Below are 22,591 nucleotides of genomic sequence, written 5' to 3' on the forward strand. Positions count from 1 at the left end.
GGTTGAGGTATTCTCTAGAAATACACGCAGAAAGTTTTAGAAACGCTAGCTGCACTAATAAAAGAGTCCAAAGACAGTTTAAAATGTGAACTTTATTATCATATTGTCTTAAGTTTTAAAATATTAGCAACACCTCTTTAGCAGGGACGGTTCCTTTCTTCTTCTATTATAGATCTTAAAGAGGAATCTGAATCATCGGAAGTCTGTAATCAGTTGCAAAACTTTGATCGCCGCATCTCTAAACAATTTTATTGATAATTATTAGCCTGCAAATCAGATCAAATAAACCAAGTTTCACTCCTCAACAAAAAGGCCAGAGGGAGAGGAAATGAACAACAAACAAAAACAAAAAAAAACACTCCCCTTCTCAGAAATGACAGGCAAACATATACAGCTGGTGCAAATACATACAACCCAAACTACAGTAATTTATATTATTCTCAGAATCATGATCTTTATATTAGATTTATTTAATTTGTAAGGAGAAAAAAAAAAGCAGACGCCAAAATTCTAATCGGGCACGACAAACAACGCCCTAAAGCCAAACGTTACACAGCGAGCGGAGAGTCCGGGCTGGCAGACTGAGTCATTACGGTGAACAATAATAACGCTGATCCACTCTCCCCCCCCAATGAGGGAACACATTCAGACACAGTGGTGCAACATTATCAAATCAATGTCTTCTTCCATCTGAAAGAAGCGGTTTTGTCAGATATTGGATGTTGTATGAGAAAAACTAAAACAGGATTACGAAAGAGAAAGCAGCTATCTTACAACCCATCTGTGTGTAGAAGAAAAAACAAAAACTGCACCGTCTTTAATGTGAGATACAAGTTTTATGTCCACCAGCTGTTCATGGAGCGCATTCAGCAACAGGAGTTTGTGTTTATGACCATATAAGGACAACACTGATATATATATGTATATATATTGTTAACAGGCTGACCAACGTATTTTAGATTAACACCTTCAGGTCGATACAGTGTGCCGCTCGCTTAATCCTTCATAAGTTAAACTGCAAAAGAAAACATTCAGTTGTGAGTTCTCTCTCATATTCCCTTCCTAGGGTTTGTTTGAATCCTTCGCTCGCGGCTCTATCTCTTGGGTCGGTCGATGTCGTCGATGGCGGATAGAAGTTTCTGACGAGCCTTTTTGTTTATGTGTGAGCCCAGACACACGTTCACCAAGTTGGCCAGCTGCTTCATGGAGTACTCCTGCGTAAAACACACAAAGAGACAGAAAGGAGACCAAGCATGAGGGGGGAAAAAAAAAAATGAAAATGCGATTCCCGTCCTGTACATTCGACTTTAAATCGGCTGTCTCACCCTGTGATTTTTGATAAACTGCTCCATGTCATTCTCAGTCAGGTAATAGGCCTTGATGTAGGTTTCCACAAACTCCTTGTCGGGGATGGGCCGCAGGTCTGTCAGTTTCTCCAGCTTCATCAGGAACTGCTGAAAGTCCAGCTGCATCAAGGCCCGGCCCTCGTTGCTGCATTTCTTCACGTTAGCGTAGCTACAGCGGACGGCAAAGAGGGAGAAAAGTGTTTCATTTGATTCGTGAGTCATCGCAGCGACGGGTCATAAGAGTCCGGCTGAGAGGCTGTTGTTTCAGGTTTCTGTTATTCATGCATGGTTACTTAAATCAAGTGCTGTCATCTTCAACGATATGAGTGGACATACTGGTCTGCTGCAGATTGTAGTGGCACAACAAGCGGCTGTTGAGTCTCTAAATAATATACAGTGCAGCTCTCGACAGATTGCAGCAGTAGCTGCATTTCCTGAGTGCTCTGAATCCACTGTGTTGCCAGATAGTGCTCAAAATGAAGATTTGCGGTTTCTATGGCTTGGAGAACCACCTTTACTGTAAAGTGAAAAGATCTGTGTAACCCTAGAACTCCAAAGGCATCATTTTTGATACAAACATTTCTGAGGCCTCTACCTCTTCAAAAAAAAAAAAGTCTGTATTCTTCTGAACATACAATTTACAACATGCAAGTCAATATATTTTACACACCCGATATAAAACTGTGGAAAACATGAGGAAAATGTATTCTAAAGCATCAATTCCGATAAAAAGAAAATCTGAAAGCCTGGTGTTTTTTTTTAAAGCAACCAAAAGAGATGAGCACAGCAGAAGTTCAATTTTAATAGCCTCAGTGACGCCTGATTACAGCCTGAATTAAGAAATCCCATAAATAGAGCCTGACTGGCAACAATGAGCAGGTGAAAATATCTAAAAATGCAACACATCAGTAGCTAGCCTATAGAAACTCAAGAACCGTGTCCCTCACACCCATCTGTCTGGAAAAGGTTATTGAAAAGGTATTTCGGGACTCCTGCCATCCAACATCGCCAAATGGAGAAACACATGGATCAGTGAGGAACCTTCCAAGGATGGCCGGCCTACCAAAATTATTTCAAGAGCACATCGACGACGTCTCCTCCAGAAGGACACAGCAGAACCCAGAAAGAAATCTAAAGCGCGGCAGACCTCATTTGCCTCAGTTAGGCAGATTAGGTCTCTTCTCTTCAGCCACAGGTTCTTTATGCAGTTTAGGTCTGGGAGTAAAACGTTGAAGAAGGTCAAATTTGTGTGTGGTGGGGGAACCATTAGGGTTGATTTTGGCCATATGTTTATGCACTTGGCAGAAGGTTTTTAGCCAAATCGATGTTTTGGATCATTACACTTTTGAAAGACAGAATAATGAGCTCTTTTCTGGCAGAGCTTACTAGTTTATTATTTAAAAAATGTATCCTGAACTTCAAAGAGGATCATGAAAGCATGCACTCCAACTTCAGGTTTACATTATAAACTCCAACTCCAGCTCTGGAGAGTCACCGTGCTACATCTTGAAGACACATCCCCGCTCCAACACATCCACATCCAATTACCTCCTCAGCATGTTCTCAAGTGCAGCAGAGGTCTGGCAATGAACCATTTATATGATTCGGATGCGTTGGAACAGGGATCCAACTAAAAGTTGCAACACAGTTGCTCCCGAGGGCTGCATTTGGTAATCTTCGTTTTAAAACGGTTGAGGAAAAAGTTCTTTTTTTTTTCTGGCTTACTGTGAATGGTGATAAATAAGGGTCCTCTCATCCACAGCTTGATGGCTAAAAGAAATGGGCCTCCGTGTCATATTTATACGCCAGGGATACAGGGTGGGTTTGTCTGCTCCGATCAGAGACGTTCACCAGTCAAGGCACAAGTCTAAGTCAAGTCTGAAGACTTATTTATTCACCGGCTAAGTGAGCCTCAAACTCGAGCCGCCATCTCTGACTCTGATCAACTTAATGTAAAGAGCAAATTGTCAAATTATGCTCTTTTAAAATAAACTCTGAACTATTTGTTCAATAATATTAGGTATTACCTTTAGACAGGCACATTGCTTCTGTGTTGCAGTGAGTGAGTGGAATGTGTTCGAGGCTCAGGGTCCACACGTATTTCTCTCCTTCGTGTTTGTGTTTCATGGCAGGGGCTGTTGTCCACATCTACAGTACATTAGTGACGGCACACAGACATGCCCGGGCTCCGTCTCTCTCACAGTTTTCTCTTTTTTTTAATCACCCCTCTCTGTCATCTTTTTTTTTTTTTTTTTTTGCTTCTCAGGCTTGCCGGTGTTTGGAGTGTTTGAGATCCAGCGCAGAATGCTAAAAGAGTCGTTTTTTTCTGCGTCTCGATGGGGAGACATGAGCTCTGGACGGAGAAATTAAATGAGAGACTGAGGGAGGTAGAGCAGAAACAAACAAGTATGACCGCTCTATCTCGGCGAGGTTGGGGAAGGGAGTGTGTGTGTGTGTGTTTGTGTGTATTTATGCTGGTCAAAGGAGCGTACCAGGCGGAGCAGGAAGGCAGAGCAAGTCTCAGTCGTAATGGCACATTTACTCACTGGAGTGGGTTCAAAAGTTCTCTCGCAAAATGAGAGGGAAAGTGTTTAGCAAATATCCAGGGAGGTAAACATGTTTCCCTTTCTCAGCGGGTAAGGGCAGGCCTTCCACCTACGCTCAATATTCAGTGTTTGCCCTCTGCTTGAAAAACACTTGAGCGGCTCTAAACCATTTAGGTGAATTTCTCTCAACCTGAAACACTCCGCGTCTGCAGTCCCACCCGCACAGTCAGCGAAAACCCCCAGGGTGCCTTCAGCGACCACCGTCCCGCATCCTTCCTTCTTCCCGTTAAAAACCGTGCCAAACCACAAGACAATTGCTAGCAATTAACCCGCGTGTTTGTCACCGCCCAGCGGAGGCACTCATCACACCTGCCGTCTAAAAAGCCCACTTTGCACATTCGCTCGAAAACGTGATCGTAAATACAGTGGGGACGCTAATGTTTGGAAATAAAAACCTGCAAAAACAACACTGCATCCTTCCGTCACCTATCGCGTCCCATTTCTCTCGCTTTCAGGGGAGAAAAGTGGTGAAATGCATTACATGGGACGTGTCAAGAGCATTATGCTGCTTCGTGAGCGCAGCGCTGAGGTCGTTCCCCAATGGGAGTTTAGTGAGGCTTAAGCGGCACAGGGGGTTTCCTGCAAGAGGGGAATTTAATAACAGGAAACAGTCTGAAGTGCTATAGGTGCTTTATTTAGTTTGTCTGTACTTGATTTAGACTTCTGGGAAAAGGTTTTTAGGTTTTAGCTTCAAGATGTTAGGAGAGTCCTGGTATTAGGGCTGTGCATAAAAATCGATATAAAGATTAATATCGATATTTTTAAAAACGATTTAATATCGATATTCTGGCTTTCAATATCGATATACCTCCCAACCTCTAGGGGGCGTTTTTTTTTTTTTTTTTTTTTTTTTTTTTTTTCCAGTGTCCTGTCTAGCAATATGGCAATAGGAATTGATGTCTCAATGCCAGATGGAGCTCGACAGATTTTGCTTTTACAAGTGGAGCAAACGGCTTTCGCCATAGTGCTCCACTTGATTTATGCTTGTAAATAGCTTTATTATGATTCCTGCAAGGAGAATTTCAAATTATATGAACATGACAATGGGAGAGTAAAGGAAGAACAAAAAGTGAAAGAAAAGAAAAAAAAGAGTAGAGGTGAAAGAAAGAGGAGATAAAAGGGAGAGAATGATAAAACCTTCTTTGTCTGCTCCATCACCTGGAAAGAGACACAAAAAGAACAGCACAACCAACAGACATAAAGCAACAGATAACTCGAATAACACCTAGATGCCATTGCTAAATCATATATATTATTATGTAAGCTGACATGTGTAATGTGATATTTGAAAAAAGAAAGTGAAAGAACATAAATAAATAAATTACAAGATTACTGTATATAAGTGAACACTTAATACCTGGGACCCAGCACCTGTGGGAGATGTGAAAGTGCACTAGTTTAGGTGAACATTATCCAGAAATAGCTTGATAGTGATTGTGGAGAACCGAAGACCCTAGGGGGCGTTATTACAGCGCAACCATTACAGTTCACAGCGAAGGAGAGCGAGTGAGACGAATTTGTGGAACGGCCGACAGGATTTTAGAAGCTCCTTTGTCCCTAAAATCAGATGTTTGGGCACATTTTTGGTTTCTGTGACACGTTAAATGCATTGAAGCAAATGCACTTTATTTTCCTGTTAATATGTCTGTGATCAATAAATAGAACATAAACATAATATTTGGCTGATTTTGGTGATTGAATCACTGAGCATTAATTCAAAGTAATAAATATCGATATTGGAATCAAATCAAGCTGAGCTATGTATCGAGAATCGTATCGTATCGTGAGCTGTGTATCGAGAATCGTATCGAATCGGCTCATCCTAGATGATACCCAGCCCTACCTGGTATTATAGCATTTTAATCAGGTTGAGCTCTAGACACTGCCTTGATCATTGAACCACATTGATCCTTTCTTTATCATCCATTCTTTGAAAGATTTGATGCAGCATGTGAGATCATTGTCCTGATGATTACCAAATATCTGTTTCATCCCCTTTACCTTACATTAAACTTTAGAATACTTTCATATATGCAATAGTTCTTGCTCGAGTCAAAAACTATACATCTCACTGATCCTGTGGAGTGAAAACAAGCTCATATCAGTACTCCTCCCCTCACCATACTTGACACCTGGTATGTTTGTTTAATTCCTCGTTTGAATTTTACCAGACATGACACTGTACCTTTTGGCTAAACATCAAAATAAAAAGTAAGAAAACCTCATTTTGATTTTATCCAACTTTTCCTTTGGCAATGTTGATATTTCCCTTACAGATATTTCCATTTCCTCTACATGACAGTTTAATACTTGTTTAATGACGATGGCTTTAGAGGACATATAATGCGGGAAAAATGTAAAAACTGCCTCATTGTTATTACACAAGGCAATAGTTAGCATGTGCAAAGAAGACACAATTTACCAAAAAAAAAAACAACAAAAGCAAAAATAACAACTAATCCCAACATTAAAATTATTATTCAGTGTGGAAAATGTTTGAAAGTTTTTCTCTCTAAAATGTTCAATTTGTTAGTGCAAACATAACAGAAACTGTTTTGTAAATTACCAATGCTAGTATGGAAACAGGTTAAAAAGAGTACAGTATTTAAATGTAACCTTATGAGCTCTATTTACTATAAATTATTACAAATTACAGTCTGGGCAGGTGACGTGTATCTATACACCTTCAAATACCTAATGCTACTTCAGTATCTATTACTTAAACAACTTAGGGCTGTGCATAAAAATCGATATAAAGATTAATATCGATATTTTTAAAAACGATTTAATATCGATATTCTGGCTTTCAATATCGATATACCTCCCAACCTCTAGGGGGCGTTTTTTTTTTTTTTTTTTTTTTTTTTTTTTTTCCAGTGTCCTGTCTAGCAATATGGCAATAGGAATTGATGTCTCAATGCCAGATGGAGCTCGACAGATTTTGCTTTTACAAGTGGAGCAAACGGCTTTCGCCATAGTGCTCCACTTGATTTATGCTTGTAAATAGCTTTATTATGATTCCTGCAAGGAGAATTTCAAATTATATGAACATGACAATGGGAGAGTAAAGGAAGAACAAAAAGTGAAAGAAAAGAAAAAAAAGAGTAGAGGTGAAAGAAAGAGGAGATAAAAGGGAGAGAATGATAAAACCTTCTTTGTCTGCTCCATCACCTGGAAAGAGACACAAAAAGAACAGCACAACCAACAGACATAAAGCAACAGATAACTCGAATAACACCTAGATGCCATTGCTAAATCATATATATTATTATGTAAGCTGACATGTGTAATGTGATATTTGAAAAAAGAAAGTGAAAGAACATAAATAAATAAATTACAAGATTACTGTATATAAGTGAACACTTAATACCTGGGACCCAGCACCTGTGGGAGATGTGAAAGTGCACTAGTTTAGGTGAACATTATCCAGAAATAGCTTGATAGTGATTGTGGAGAACCGAAGACCCTAGGGGGCGTTATTACAGCGCAACCATTACAGTTCACAGCGAAGGAGAGCGAGTGAGACGAATTTGTGGAACGGCCGACAGGATTTTAGAAGCTCCTTTGTCCCTAAAATCAGATGTTTGGGCACATTTTGGTTTCTGTGACACGTTAAATGCATTGAAGCAAATGCACTTTATTTTCCTGTTAATATGTCTGTGATCAATAAATAGAACATAAACATAATATTTGGCTGATTTTGGTGATTGAATCACTGAGCATTAATTCAAAGTAATAAATATCGATATTGGAATCAAATCAAGCTGAGCTATGTATCGAGAATCGTATCGTATCGTGAGCTGTGTATCGAGAATCGTATCGAATCGGCTCATCCTAGATGATACCCAGCCCTAATATATACATACATATATATATATATATATATATATATATATATATATATACATACACATATATATATATATATATATATATATATATATATACATATACATATATATATATATATATTATATATATCTATCTCTCTCTTCTCTCTTCTCTCTCTATCTCTTCTTTCATTCTCTCTCTTCTCTCTCTCTTTCTCTCTCTCTCTCTCTCCTCTCCTCTCTATCTCTCTCTCTCTCTCTCTATCTCTCTCTCTCTTCTCTCTCTCTATCAAGGGCTGTTCCCACTTAGCCCCTTACCTGTTTGTGTTACCTTTTCTTCCCTTATGGCCGCGATCCCCTACCTTCTTGCCCCCCTTATTAAAAAAGTTGCCCCTCTGCAATGCTGTATATACATTTCCATTTGCTCAGTCAAGCTAGCGATGGAAAAAGTACTCCGCTTATCATTTACCTTCAAGGCAAGGTGCAACATCCAAAATAGAGATGTGACACACAACTCAGAAAGCAACAAAGCAAAGCCTGGTAGAGAAAGCGCCACATGTCTCTCTCTCTCTCTCATTCGTTCACTGAATTCTGCTAGCAATGAAAACCATTTGGGTGTCACGGCTCACTTTACTGATGCCAAATCCTTTGCATTAACTATAAGTAAGTGCAGAGGCATGTGCACAGCAATAATAGACGACAGAGAAAAAGCTAACAACCCTTTTGGACAGACGGTGCTCGAAACAGGAGCTGCAATCTCTCTTCCATTTGAAACTCTGCCTAGCACTGCACACGTGTTACAGTGAGCAATCACTGTGTGACTAGGTGACAGTGGATGACGCCGTTTTAAACAAATGTTGAAAATTTGTTTAAAACGGCCCATCTAATGATTTTTTTTTTTCACAGCTATTGCTTAAGCACCTGTTTCCACCTTATTTTTTCCTACCACTAAAACTTCTTCATTCAAAAGTGGTAGGGGGTCAGTTACTTTCTGCTGCAGCCTTACCCTGTGTAGACCATAACATAACATTTCTGAATAAAAACTATATTTCATTGGTTTGTGTATAAAATCTGAGTTTTATTTTTCAAATTACATTTGTAATATACTATTTTCGACTATATTGTATTGTACTAAAATGTCAGTTGATTGCTGACACATTTTTGTGCAGCCAGTCTATAAACGCAGTGCTTATTTTACTCTCACAGGCCAAACTGTTACTGTGCAGTTCAAATTTACACTTCATGATAAAATATATGTAACAACCAGAGGGTGAGATAATCTGTTGAGTAAACGATTAGAGGGAATACTGTATTGTTGTTTTTTTTCTGGCCACACAGTTTGACCAGAATGACCAGAGATGTGAGACTTTCTTACCCCTCAACCAGAGTCCTGTTTGCCAGGCGGATGCAGTGCTCCCAGAGGACGTTGGACACAGGCAGAGGAATGCGCACATGTCTGGAAACTTCACCGAGCCGCTTGTTAAATTGCTCAAACTCCTGAGAGGATAGAGGAGACAGACGAGAACAAAGATTACAAAAAAAAAACCCCAAACAGATTAAGTGTTTTTGTTTTGCGTCAGACATCGTTAATCTGCACAGCGACACATCAAATTGATGTATTCAACCTTTCTTCAGTGCACATTACGTTTTCACAAAAACAAGTGATTTCACAGCTAACCGTAGACAATGGGACCTCAACATCTTGGGTTCCTAATGGATGGACAAACTACATAAAAGATTTGATGCACCAGGTATAGATTTTTATCAGGCTTAACTTGTAAAACGTAATGAAATTAAACAAAACTGAGCTATAGAACCCACTTACTTCTAGCCAATAAAAAAAAATTTCAAAAGTCTTTCTTACTTTTCAGTCATTCATAGATCAATAGATTATTTAAGTTATCTAAACTATTGTTTGGGAAAACTAAACCTGTATTTTAACCAATCTACACTGCTAATTTTGCAGCTTGGATAAACATTGGATAAGCATGGAGTATGGGCCAGTTCGTGGTCTCAAGGTATACATTTTAGATTTTAGAAAAAGGGATTGTTCCATAACTGCTAAAAATGTCTATCATACCTTTCCTACACTTTACAGCCTTTTTAGAGCGATGTCTTTGGGCAAAGTTTCCTTTGCCTGCCCAGAGCATGGAGTAACATCCCATCCTGGCCTGTTGCTGCGTATTACAGGCCAGATGGCTGAAAAAGCTCCAACACTTACATCAAGATATGTTTATTTTTAAACATTTTTGGTAGTGATCAACAGCCATTGAAGGGAATCTAAAAAAAAAACACACATCACTCTTATTTGGCTATTGCTATTTCAAAGGTTTGCAAGCTACAGGTACGGTGTGTTAATTTAGTGGCCACCTGCAGAATGGCTGCCTCAGTAGATTGCCTGACTAATTAGGCGGCTTAAGTAAGTTTGATACATATGTTACTCTATAGCAGTAGAATACTACCAACTTTAGCAAGTTATCTTTGTATATGGTTTTTGAACTAAATTCTTACAATTAATTATAACAGGGAAATGCAAATAGATCATTTTACACTACTTTGGTTAAACTTTTGGTGTAAAATATCCTATATAAATTTTACTCAATGCACTATAATGAATAGAGGGTAGCAAATTGTGCACAATTTATAAAACCACAAAAGAACAAACAATATATTCGGCAGCATCCTCATCTGAAAGTGAGCGTTTGCAGTCATCTTAAACTAAATTAGAACAGCACTGGGTTTTAAATTCACTTCCTAAAAGACACACGTTGAGTGAACTTTTGCATCCTTATTAACAACATACGATATAGGCAAGGCCAATTCAACCAATTAAAGCACAAAGCTCATTGCCAGCTTTTTATGTTTTGACACAAAACATCAAGAGAAGATATCCTAGAGGACGATGCAGATTGCAGTATATAAACAGGAACAAAGTTGTTTTGGTCACAGGAGGCCATCGGTTGCATTATGTGTGTTACGTTTTGATGTTTCTTGGTTTGCAGCCACAAAAACTCCCACTGAAGGAGTTTGTGCTATGTACTTGCTTCTTGCTGAAATGTTCAATTATAGATGACAGACACTTGTTGTGACTCTAGGTTTCTTTTTATAGAAGCAAAAGTGGTGGATTTGAAGAAGATGCACAGATAAGATGGATGCTTCTCAGTGAAGGACGTTTTTTCTTTTCTTCTACTGCTGATGTGTCTTACAGCTTTAATTCCACTCCTATTTTTTGAATAAGACATGAACCAAGAATTGTCAAGCCAACATAAATTTTTCACCAGAAAATGGAACGTCATTCATTCACAAACAGTCTCATAACGACTTCTGGCTTAAGCACTTTGTCACAGAAGTCATTCAGAGCCTTCTGCATTTCTCTGCCACTTTATATGCAAATCATAGCGGAATGACAGCGACCAACCTGAGTTCATGAATAAAATATGCCTGTGTGTTTGTATGTGAATGCGGTGCAACAAAATAGGGCACACTCTTTTCAATCAGCGCACAATAACTCAGCCCATATGCATTAAGACTGTATGACAGGTTGACAGCACGCGGTATTAGCACCTGATGGGACGAGGAAATACATGTTAGATGTAATGTGCTTCATGTCGCCCATCAGCCATAATAGTCTGACGTGTTTAGGCAGTTAAAACAGAACCTGTGTGACAATTTTCCTCTCAGGAAGCAGAATTAGGAAAGCTAGACTCCAGAAAAAGAAAAAAAAAACTCTGAGTCATCTAGGAAATAAAAAAAGTGAGTTTGAGTTCTTCTGAAACAAACATCTCTCTGTAATTAGATACAGTATGTGAGGTTTTAATATAGTTTTCTATTTATGTATGCATGGGGGTTTGGAAGTGGTCTCCCCAGAATTATGTATAAAGAGAATCTTTTCTGCCTCTGGACATCAGGTTGAAGTAGACTTATTTGGTGCATAATTTATTTTTAACTCAATCCATACTGTTACAAAGAAAACAATACATAGCAATATCTATGGTATGTATGAAAAATAAAAAAGAAACGTGATTAAACACTTTTGGGAACCCAATTCCTACAAAATAAATGATACTGAGGCATCTTAATTTATATTTACCTATTTAATTTTTTTTTATTTGATCAGTATTTAGGAGGTATGTGTGTCTTTAATGACTGCTTCCTTGGAGTAAAAAGTTAACATGGAAGCCTTTTTCTCTTCAAGGTGGGAAAGCCAAGAGAAGATGCCAATTGGTTAAGGCAGGAGAGCACTGATCATCATAAGTCAGGGAATGCAGTGTTTTGGTGCCTGAAACTTTACCGATAAAAATCACACCTCAGCACTCCTTTGCGATTGTGATGCTGCATACAGTGAAATTGAGAATGATGACTGTGATTTAAAATGTCACGTATAAAAAAATGGCATCTTGGGGTCAAAAAGTCTCCAAAACAATCACTAGATGTCACCTACTTGCTAATTGGTTTTAGAAGGTGATTCCAGGATAACGCCTCGTCTAAGATGACTAAGATTGAGCCTTTTGGCAACACACCTTCCAGGTTAGTCAAGTGTAAAACAAAAAATGAATTTGTGTGAAAAAGCATCTAATGCCTAAGGACTTTTTGTCTTCTGAAGACCGAGCAAACCCTCTTGAGGGTATTTTAAATAAAAATCTGGAAGAAAAAACTAAAAATGGGTCAATATTGGGTGTTTGTGAAGGCCAAATCAACACAAAAATGGTTCTCCAGATACAAAATAAACATTCTTCCATTTCAGCCCAGAGACCAAGATCCAATAGAAAAACTTTAGGGCTCAACATAAAAATAAACAATGTAAATTAAAATGGTCCAAATCTATCTCTAACTTATATTATAATTAATGTGTATGTCAAAGAAAATTACTGATGATTTTGTTTAGTGTAGGTTAACCTGATTTAAAAAGGGGACATATTAAGCAAAATCCACTTTTTAGCCATTAAATACATCGTTGTACTTGGCGTCTACAGTAGATTGGTGCAGATTTTTTTTATTTAGTCATTGCAGGTACTCAGTAGTATCTTTATATTATGATTGGGTCATATATTTCAAGCCATTCAGTTTTCTCTAAGCTCTTATGTTGGTTTTTTAAATAAGTACATCACAGTATTTGCTGTGGAGCTGCTAAACAAGGTCACAGACGTCCAAATTCATCAATTTGTGAATCCGGCATTTTTCTCTGCCGTTTTGCTGAAGCTACCAGTGTTTAAGTGAAAATGCTTAGTTGTTAGCCCACACAACTCATTACACACAACAAATACATACACCGCCCCCCATGGCATACTACAAATATGGCCGAACGGGGTGGAGTGGAACGCTGTGTGTGACCTGGAGGAGGCGGGGTGTGAAGAACCTGCTTTAGATTTAAAGACCTGGCACCAAAACGAGATGCACTCTTTTTTAAAAATAAGAGTAATAATAAAATAAAAATACTGATATGACAAAAATTGTGTTAAACTAAAATAATCTATTTTCCAAGTTTATGAGTATAATGAGCCACACACTGCATCCCACTGATGTCTGCCGTTGTTCTTATTTACATTTTGTCATAATTCTGAGCTCCAAGTATTTAATTATCTGCTATTTAGCATAAATCTAAAAGTATGGAAAACAGGCTTTTCCTTTCTTAAATAAATAATACATTCAGGTTTTCTCTATTGAATATAAAAGAGGACAAATTAAAAGTGGATTGTGTGTCCTTTGCCCTCCATGAAAAATTTATAAAGATGTATATTCAGTGGAAAAATGTTATTCTAAAAATAACTATGCAGCCATTCAGAGGAGGTGTCTGTAATGAAGATAACACTTCCGGAGAGATTTACACTTGACTCATCTTAACAAAAAGTTAATAACTACATCTCAAATAGAAAAGAATGTCTCAATGTCTGAAGCATAAAAAGCTATTTGATACAAACAGCTTGGGTTGTTTGCTTTTAAAATGCAAAAATGAGAAAACTTAATTCAGGAAAAATAATTTTAAAAGGTTAAAGCAAATTTTAAAATAAATTAAGATTAAATGTTTGCAAAAGATACTGGAAGTCCTAGAATGAGCTTTGTACTCTTTTTGCAAAGCTAACAATGTCTGGCTTATATGATGCAGTAACCTTAATGACTAAAACTCATTTAATGTTACTAAGGTCAAACAACCACATCCTAAGATGTGTCTCCGTTCAAGCCCAGTCCTACAGCAGTGCAAATGAGTTAAGAAAAATAAAATCAGCCAGTACAGAGCATTTAACACTAAGCAGGTTGAAAACTGTAGCTATTCACAAATCGGCATGCCATTTTTACCAGCTTTTTATATATCTCAGATGCTACGAAGAAAATAAAAAGCGCAGAAATGTATGTGCTAAGGATGTTTTATTGAAATACAGATGATTAAATTCATGAATTGTTTCAAATGATCAGTGTCAGAGTCCCTGACGAAACCCAGTTCCTCCTCCCAGTCACCAGTGTACGGTCTGTGGTTTCATGTTAGCTGCACCAACAGTGTTAGCCAGCTAGCAGTAAAAATCACAGACAATACAACCGTGGTGGGGCTGATTAATAACGATGATGAGGTCCAAGATGTCTGACAACCCTGTCCACCGAGGGCAGTCATGCGAGGCCCCACCAATAACCTGAAACACAGCTTCTTTAACATTGGTCTAAGGTACAGAATGGGCTGATGTGGGGCTTCAACTTGCATTCATTTAAGTAAACACTATTCCATAAGCTTTCAACTCATCATATGACTTCTACCATAACCTTTATATTTTGCAACAACCGTTACCTTGAGCAGAACATCCACATATATGTTGTGCTGTGACATTATCTCCTTGATGTCCCATTTAACTCCGGCCATCATGAGCAGCATTTGTTCGTAGTCTATAGCCTTGGCTGCCACTATCCAGTATATCGGTTTACGCAGTTCGCTGGCGGTGGACACCGTCTGCGAGAGGGAAAAGAGGAAAAACAGATGTATTATTGCATTAGATCTATCAAATGTTAATGGATATGAGCTGGACATAGTTTTTGGACAGGAGTCATGTCTCCTAAAGTGAAACTATTGCTTAGCAATGGAATGCCACCAACATTTCCATGTATTCAGTTGCAGATGACGCTGACTTAATGTTTAAGAAAAAGGGGCCGGCATCTTTATGGGACCACATCACCTGTCAAGCTGTCAAACAAAAAAAGATCTAAAAATTAGACGAAAAAAAGAAAAGCTTGACGAATAAAACTGAATTTAAGCTGCAGTTTGTAAAACAATTCAAATTGATTAGTTTGTGTCAAAAACTTTAGAGGTCTAAGCTGGGCTTTAACTAATTTAGAACTGAGAGGTGAAAGGGGCGTATCCACAAATTAATTAACATTTAGACTCATAAATGATCAAAACTATTTGGAAAATGTTATGCAATTGTCTTCTTTGCTGGTATTGGACATTATAAAAACTTAAGAAGCATGCCCTGAACAACCTAGTATACAAACTATGCCATGCATCTGGCCCATTTAAACTACACAATGCAAACTGATGAAAGCAATTCTTACAAAAACCTTAATTTGGAGCTGATAAAATAAAAAAATTAATAAAAGCTTAACTTGTGGAAAAAGACAGACCATGGTTAATGATGAGCACACTGTGAAATTAATGGTAAAATTCCTGCCTTTAGATAGATAGATAAATACAGGAAAGCTGTTTCCAATACCTGGGAATAAAACTGTTGTAGGAATGGTTTCTTGGCTGCAGGCATCATTGTGTCCAAGTGGGACTGCAGGGACTCAAACTGCTCAGCCAAAAACACACTGAAAGAATATAAAGGTAACGTAAATTAGCACAGTGGTGGAATAATGCATTCTGAATAAAGTTCTCAAGAGGCATTGTCTTTTGAAATCTATTAAAACAACCAGAGTAGTAATTAATAAAATTTGGATCGATTGTCTTAAAAATCTTTTTACAGCCAATATTAGATGACTCAAACCAGCTAAAAAGCTCAAAACATTCTCTGGTTTTATCACATCCGTTCATTTAGTTTTGCAGGTAGATGCAAACCTCTCACGGATGCTCACTAAAACCTCTAAAGCGCTTTGCTTCGTAGTTCCTGCATCCTGATTTCAGCCCGTTATCTGTACAAAAAATATATTTGCCCCCAGAATATGTTTTACTATTCTTTGTCACATTAGGGCTTTCATATTATCAAGAAAATTCAAAATCAAACCATCATAACTTGAGCGAAAAACAAAAACTAATCAGTTTTAGATAAAAACAAACATTAAAAATGCAATATTTGATTGTTAAAATCAAATCCATTAACTGAATATTATATGCTGTACTCAATTAACCGATCAGATGTTTGGGTCTATATGAAGGGACTACGGTGACAGTTTTAATTAATTCACGATTACAGTACAGGAATTATTATAATCCAATAAGAACCAAAATAAATGATTCCCACATTTACAGAATTCAGATTTTATTATAGGTATTTTAACAAATCCAGATTTTTAAATGCAATACTTTCTATGTATCTAATTTGAGTATTACTTAAATTAACACATTAACCTACTGCTTCTGCTGCAGTCAGACACAAGAAACCTCTCCAGAGGGTCATCCCGACAGCCCAGAAGACCACCAGCTACCCTCTGCCTTCGTATTTTTCCCATAGTATCAAGGACAAAACCTTCTTGTGGACCCATTTCACGCCGGACGTTCTGTATTTGAGCTGCTCCCCTTGTGCAGACAGTTCAGGGCCATTACAGCCAGAACAAACAGACTTAAGAGCAGTTCCTGTGCCAATAAGACACGCTTACATTTGAGTTTGGGCAGTTCACTAAATGGTAATGTGTGGTAACTGCTGATTTATTTACGATGTCTTAAATGTATTATCTGATTATATTGTATAACTGTTTTATACATCTTTTACAAAAAGGATTGCATTTAAATTGGTTGTATTTATTTACAACAAAAATACAATTTTGATACTAATTTAGCTCGTAACTGCACACAGATATAGATTAAAAAAAAGCCATCTATATCGGCAACACCAATTTGAACATCACTAAATTAAAAGCTACATGTACTATCTCTAACTGCGTTCTAGGCAGAATATCATAAAATGAGCTCTGTGAACCTTTGCTCTGTTCGCAGAGTCGAGAAAATTATGTTACATTAAGCTGGAACATCTTGTGTTTGCCTCGACGAGACAGTTCGGTGCGAGGAGAACAAGAAGCGGCAGCAGTGCACACTACTGTTCACCATTATCTGATCACACTAGTAGAAATGTGACAACAGAACAATAGCCGGAGGGCTCAACAACACCTAAACAGCCAGTTTCCTGAGCTCGGCTCAGACATCTAATTCCTACTCTGATGTTTCTCACACCATTCTAGTTTGTTCAACCAGAAAAAAGCTCCTTTTGGAGTTAAACGTGACGTATGAGAGTCATCTGCTGCCATTTCTAATAACTCGTTTTAAGATATAGGTTGTTTTTTTTCATGCAATGCTGCTTTAAAGTCTGCCTTCTTCTTCTCTGTTAATATTTTCCCTTTGCAAGGTTTACCCAAGATAGACTGTCACCCCAGCAATTTAGCCTTTTTGTTTTCATCATTATTCAAACCTTAAAGACAAAAATCTATTTTTTTTTTTGTAGCAGCATGATCTTCCTTAATGCTGTTGTTTTCTACTTTGGACCTCTCAAGATTCCAGGCCACTGATGCTCGACCTAATTTTGAAGAGTGGTAATAAGTAGTGTGTGTGTGTGTGTGTGTGTGCTTTTGTAAGAGTCAAAGGAGAGAAAACTACACAGAAAGAAAAAGAGGAAGTAAACAGAACAAATGGTCAATGAGTGTATATTCATATAAAAAATATATCACAGAGAGAGTATTATTTCCCCAGGTAAATTATTGCAGTGCGAGATGATCTGTGTGTTGCATGACATTGGCCAGACTACATATTGGATGCTGATATAACTTATTAATAAAATGCAGTGCGGCAGTATAAAGTGCTAAGCTGCTTACAGAGACTCAGTGGCCACCACCCTCTGTGCCAGCCCATAGAGGGTCCCGCTGTCCGTCAGAACCACCATCTGGCTCAGGTGAGGAACGGGGACCTTCTCCTTCCTGTCCTCCGGCGGACCATGGACTCCTGCGTTCTCCCCGACAGGATCCTGAAACAAACAAAAGAGAGAAAAAAAAGAAACAAATTGAGGGTGAGATCAGAAATATCTAAAGAAACCTGCATACTTGAGTAAATATTAGGCAAGGCAAGGCAAATTTATTTATATAGCACAATTCAGTACAAAGACAATGCAAAGTGCTTTACATGATTAAAATATAGCAAAATAAAACAGAATAAGAGCAAGTAGGAATAAAATATAGATAGAAAATAGAACAAAAAAGTGGTGATTCAGTTAACTAGGACAGTTGAAGGCAATTTTAAACAAATGTGTTTTTAATCTTGATTTAAAAGAACTCAGGCTTTCCGCACTTTTACAGTTTTCTGGAAGTTTGTTCCAGATAAGTGGAGCATAGGAACTAAATGCTGCTTCTCCATGTTTGGTTCTGGTTCTAGGTATGCAGAGTAGGCTGGAGCCAGAAGACCTGAGTGGTCTGGATGGTTGATACACTGATAACAAGTCTGTGATGTATTTAGGAGCTAAGCCATTTAAGGATTTATAGACTAACAGAAGTATTTTAAAGTCTATTCTCTGAGATACAGGGAGCCAGTGTAAGGACTTTAGAACTGGTGTTATGTGCTCTACTTTCTTAGTCTTAGTGAGGACGTGGGCAGCAGCGTTCTGGATCAGCTGCAGCTGTCTGATTAAATTCCCCCTACAACAAAGAACACAATGTATGCAACCTGCCTGGTCAAAGCTGTTGAATATTATCTTCCATGCGACACATTTTTACTCAGAGTGTAACCAGCATGAGAAAAAACATTTTACACGGCATTAGTAATGGAGTGTAAAATGTCTAACCCTGTTAATAAGCTGCTGCTATAGGCTACTACTTTGTACGAATGGCCCTAAATCCCCTTAGATGGCACCAGTGTTCCTTTTATATATGTGACCCAACCATGCTGTACCTCTATATGTAATGATTGAATTTATTTCTGTTGGCCAAAAAGTATTTTAATGATATATGGAGAGAAGCATTAATGATAATGATCACCGCATGTAAATTTTTATTGTATAGGTTTTGCTCAAAGTTTTTTGAATGCACCTAATCGTTATTAATTGTGGTTCTGATTCTCACTTGGGTCAGTCGACGCTGATGAAATGTAAAATTAGGACATCTGATCAAAACAAGATACTTGCTACTGGCAGATATTATTTAGTAGAGTCACATAACCACATTTACACACCTTACAGTAGGCTATAAGTGGATTATTAAAAAAAGGTTATTTCAAATCGACTGTCAAAGGGTGATAAGAACTAAAGCATAGTCAGCACAAAAGAAATAATTCTCATTTATTTGTTAATGTTGCATTTTCAGAATGTTTACATTATCACCTTAAACCGGTTTAAAATAAAATAACCTGTTCTGACAAAATTATGTTTTACTTCTTTATTACTTCAGTACCTAATGGGATGCTGGTCATTTTGTCCTTAAGCTGCTTTGCACTTTTGCTGTTTTGGTTCCAACATTCAAAGTTTTTCCGAGTCCTAAAAAAGGGGATGTCTGCTACACAATATTACTCATAAAGACCAAGCATTGATTCCTGCCCACCTTCGGATCATTTTGTACTCGCTTCCAAACAAATAATTCAAAGTAATCTTCTATAACATGAGAGTTATAGAAGTTATAGAGTTATGAAAGTTAACTGTGATAGAAAATAAGAAAAAAATTGACTCCAAGAAACAGAATCAATAACCAGGAAGTGATCAGAGTTCCTTTGATTTGATTAGGATTGCAATTTGTACAATAGGCTATCCAAACCACAATTAAAGAAAAAAAAGGAACATATCAAAACCTTTAGAAAGTACAACATTACATATTAATTATATTTCTATGACTATTTCAGTAACTCATTACAAATACTGTTTATGGGTAAAAAATGAAAGTGGGAAAGGATAAAAGTCCAAAGCTGGTCAGGAAATGGGTAGGAAATGTTTGGAAAAAAAGTTGTTTGATAAAATCATAATCTTAGTTCACATAAAGAAAAAATGCCCTTTTAGTAAGAAATGTGCATTTCTGTATTTATGAGTCTTCTTCAGACTTTATTTATTATGTCTGTTTATCCCATTTATGAATACTTTGCTGGACTATATTAATGTTTAGACATTTGGCTGCTAACAAGACACAGAGGCTATTTGGCCCTGATCCTGTAGATGAGAGCAAAGCTGTCATCTAGTTAACAAAATGAGGGGTGATATGATGACTTTACTAAATAATCATAAGGTTGGGCTCTCAAAGAATCATTTGGTCAGCTGGAGTCAACACATGGATATAAACTTGGAACTGTGAGAACAATGATGACACAAAGATGAACCATAGCTATAAAAAAAAGCTTCTGTGCTTATCCTCACAGCTAACCTTCCATAACAACCATGTAGAGACGGGTATACAAAAATGTCCCTAAATTAAATCAGCCTTTTGGGACTTGCAGCCAAACTAAAAATCCACAATCTAAAATTCAGCTGACCAGACATTCTTCAAGTGATCAAATTTGTCCTACTTTTGGATATCTTTCAAAACATCTTTTTATCCAACAAGCTTTCCATCCTTTTATTGGAAAAACTGCTAAAAGGAAGAGGGGGAGAAACAGTCAGCCTGAGTCCCTTCCCATCAATCACTATTATCTGTATCTGCATAAAGAAGCCATTACGATTCCATAAAGTGATGCAGATCATCATAATATATCTATAAGCCATGTCTTGGTGCTGCAATGCATCATATTGGCATATAGAGATTTCCCATTGTGGTTGCTGCTAGGCCTTTTAAAACGACTTCTGAAAGATCCATAGCAATTATGCAGCTAGTTAACAAATACGAGCTATCAATGAATTACCACATTGTCGTGTTAGATGCTGTGGCCCCATTCAGTCAGAGTTTGTTAAGAACTGTGAGCATTTTTGTTTTAAAATCTCAGACAGCAATGGGAGACTTTCAAAGTTGAGACAGTAGTAAGCCTTGAAGTCTATTTTAGGATTAGAGTTTAAAACAAGGTAGTAGAAGTAATAAAAAAGTGAATTTTAGTAGCACTCCTTGTTATAACTCTGTCACAAGACGGTAACAATCGGGTCATAGTTTGTAATCATTTCAGAATATTATATAATAACCAAAATAATTACATTGTAATTACCTTGTAACAAGATGTTAGTTTATTTATTGTAAGTAAAATGTGATGGTTGGGTAAGTAATAATAAATGATTACTATGTTATTAGTAATTACACATTAATAAAGCATACGTAACTCCCGTTTACCATTTACATATGCATTGTTGTAATGACTAATTAATGAGGAACAGTGGTTGCAGACACTGGAGAAATTCAAAGAGGTTTGTGATGAAAATCAGGCAAGACAGTTTCGAAAGATTACAGCTTGTAAACCTCAGAGAGCCAACTATTCACTAAAAATATCAAAAAGTGATAGTCCGGCAGACGTACAGCACGAGAAAATGAATGGTATGCAGCTCTGGAGACAATTTATAGTATCAGATCTGCTGTTGCCTCCTGATATGCGAAAGCTTTAAAACCTTTCCAGAAATTGAGCTGATTTCTCTGTATTTAGTCCAGACACAAGTGTTGTATATTTGGCTGAAAGGTGTTCATTATTTAGTTATTTAGTTTATTTAATACATACATACATACATACATACACATACATACATACATACATACATACATACATACATACATCATACATACATACATACTACATACATACATACATACATACATACATACATACATACACACTCACTCACTCACGTATATATATTACCCTAACCCTGATATATATTAAAGCAGTTTAATTTATGCAAAATTTAGAGTATGACATATAGTAGTATAGTACATGAAAAATACTGGTTAACAATCAAGTTTATCACATCCCAAATACACTTTACTCTGGAAACATTTCTTCTCACAAAGAATGTTCTCCCCTTACTATAAAAAAATTGTGGATGACATAAAACTGCTTTATGTGACTGTAAAGCTGTCATTTTGCTCACCAAATTCGGTAAAGAATAAAAGATGCTAAAAGAAGCATTCTCAAAAGCATTTCAAGTGTACCAAAGAAGATAAAAATGAAATGTGCAGTGGTTATGGAGTTATTCCAGAAAGGCCATTATTAACCCCCCGTTCAACAACAACAAATGACTTAACAATCTGGAGAATGACCAACGACTTGAGTTCATTTGTTCAAACATTGTGCCAAACAGAAAGCTAACAATATGTATGCTGTAAATCATGGCCCCCCGCAAGACGTTTTTGACCACCACACATACATACATTTTATACACATACATACATACGTATTATATTTATAGATAGATAGATAGATAGATAGATAGATAGATAGATAGATAGATAGATAGATAGATAGATAGATAGATAGATCGATAGATAGATAGATAGATAGATAGATAGATAGATAGATAGATAGATAGATAGATAGATAGATAGATAGATAGATAGATAGATAGATAGATAGTTTTTCATATAGACTATTCATATGTCCCCAATAATGGCTATTCACTGACGTAATTAAATCTTGGAAGTCTTGTAAGCAAACCCTTGTGACCTTGCCTGATATCTGTATTACAAAACATGGATTTGTTTAGCTGCAATAAAATAAGTGGGTTGAAAACATATGAAGTTTATG

The 22,591-nt window shown here is 37.2% G+C and overlaps 1 protein-coding gene across 1 annotated transcript in view; it reads right to left on the bottom strand.

Annotated features, from left to right (window-relative positions):
- Positions 1-1,325: 1,325 nt before the first annotated feature.
- LOC105924317 (VPS50 EARP/GARPII complex subunit) overlaps positions 1,326-22,591 on the bottom strand; it is a gene marked incomplete in the record, with an annotated part of 480,430 nt that continues 459,164 nt past the window's right edge. Inside the window, 1 exon segment of the mRNA XM_036145864.1 lies at positions 1,326-1,514. Coding sequence (XP_036001757.1) covers positions 1,502-1,514 — 13 coding nt within the window.

Source organism: Fundulus heteroclitus, chromosome 13 (assembly GCF_011125445.2).
Source record: "Fundulus heteroclitus isolate FHET01 chromosome 13, MU-UCD_Fhet_4.1, whole genome shotgun sequence".
NCBI classification, from domain to species: domain Eukaryota; kingdom Metazoa; phylum Chordata; class Actinopteri; order Cyprinodontiformes; family Fundulidae; genus Fundulus; species Fundulus heteroclitus.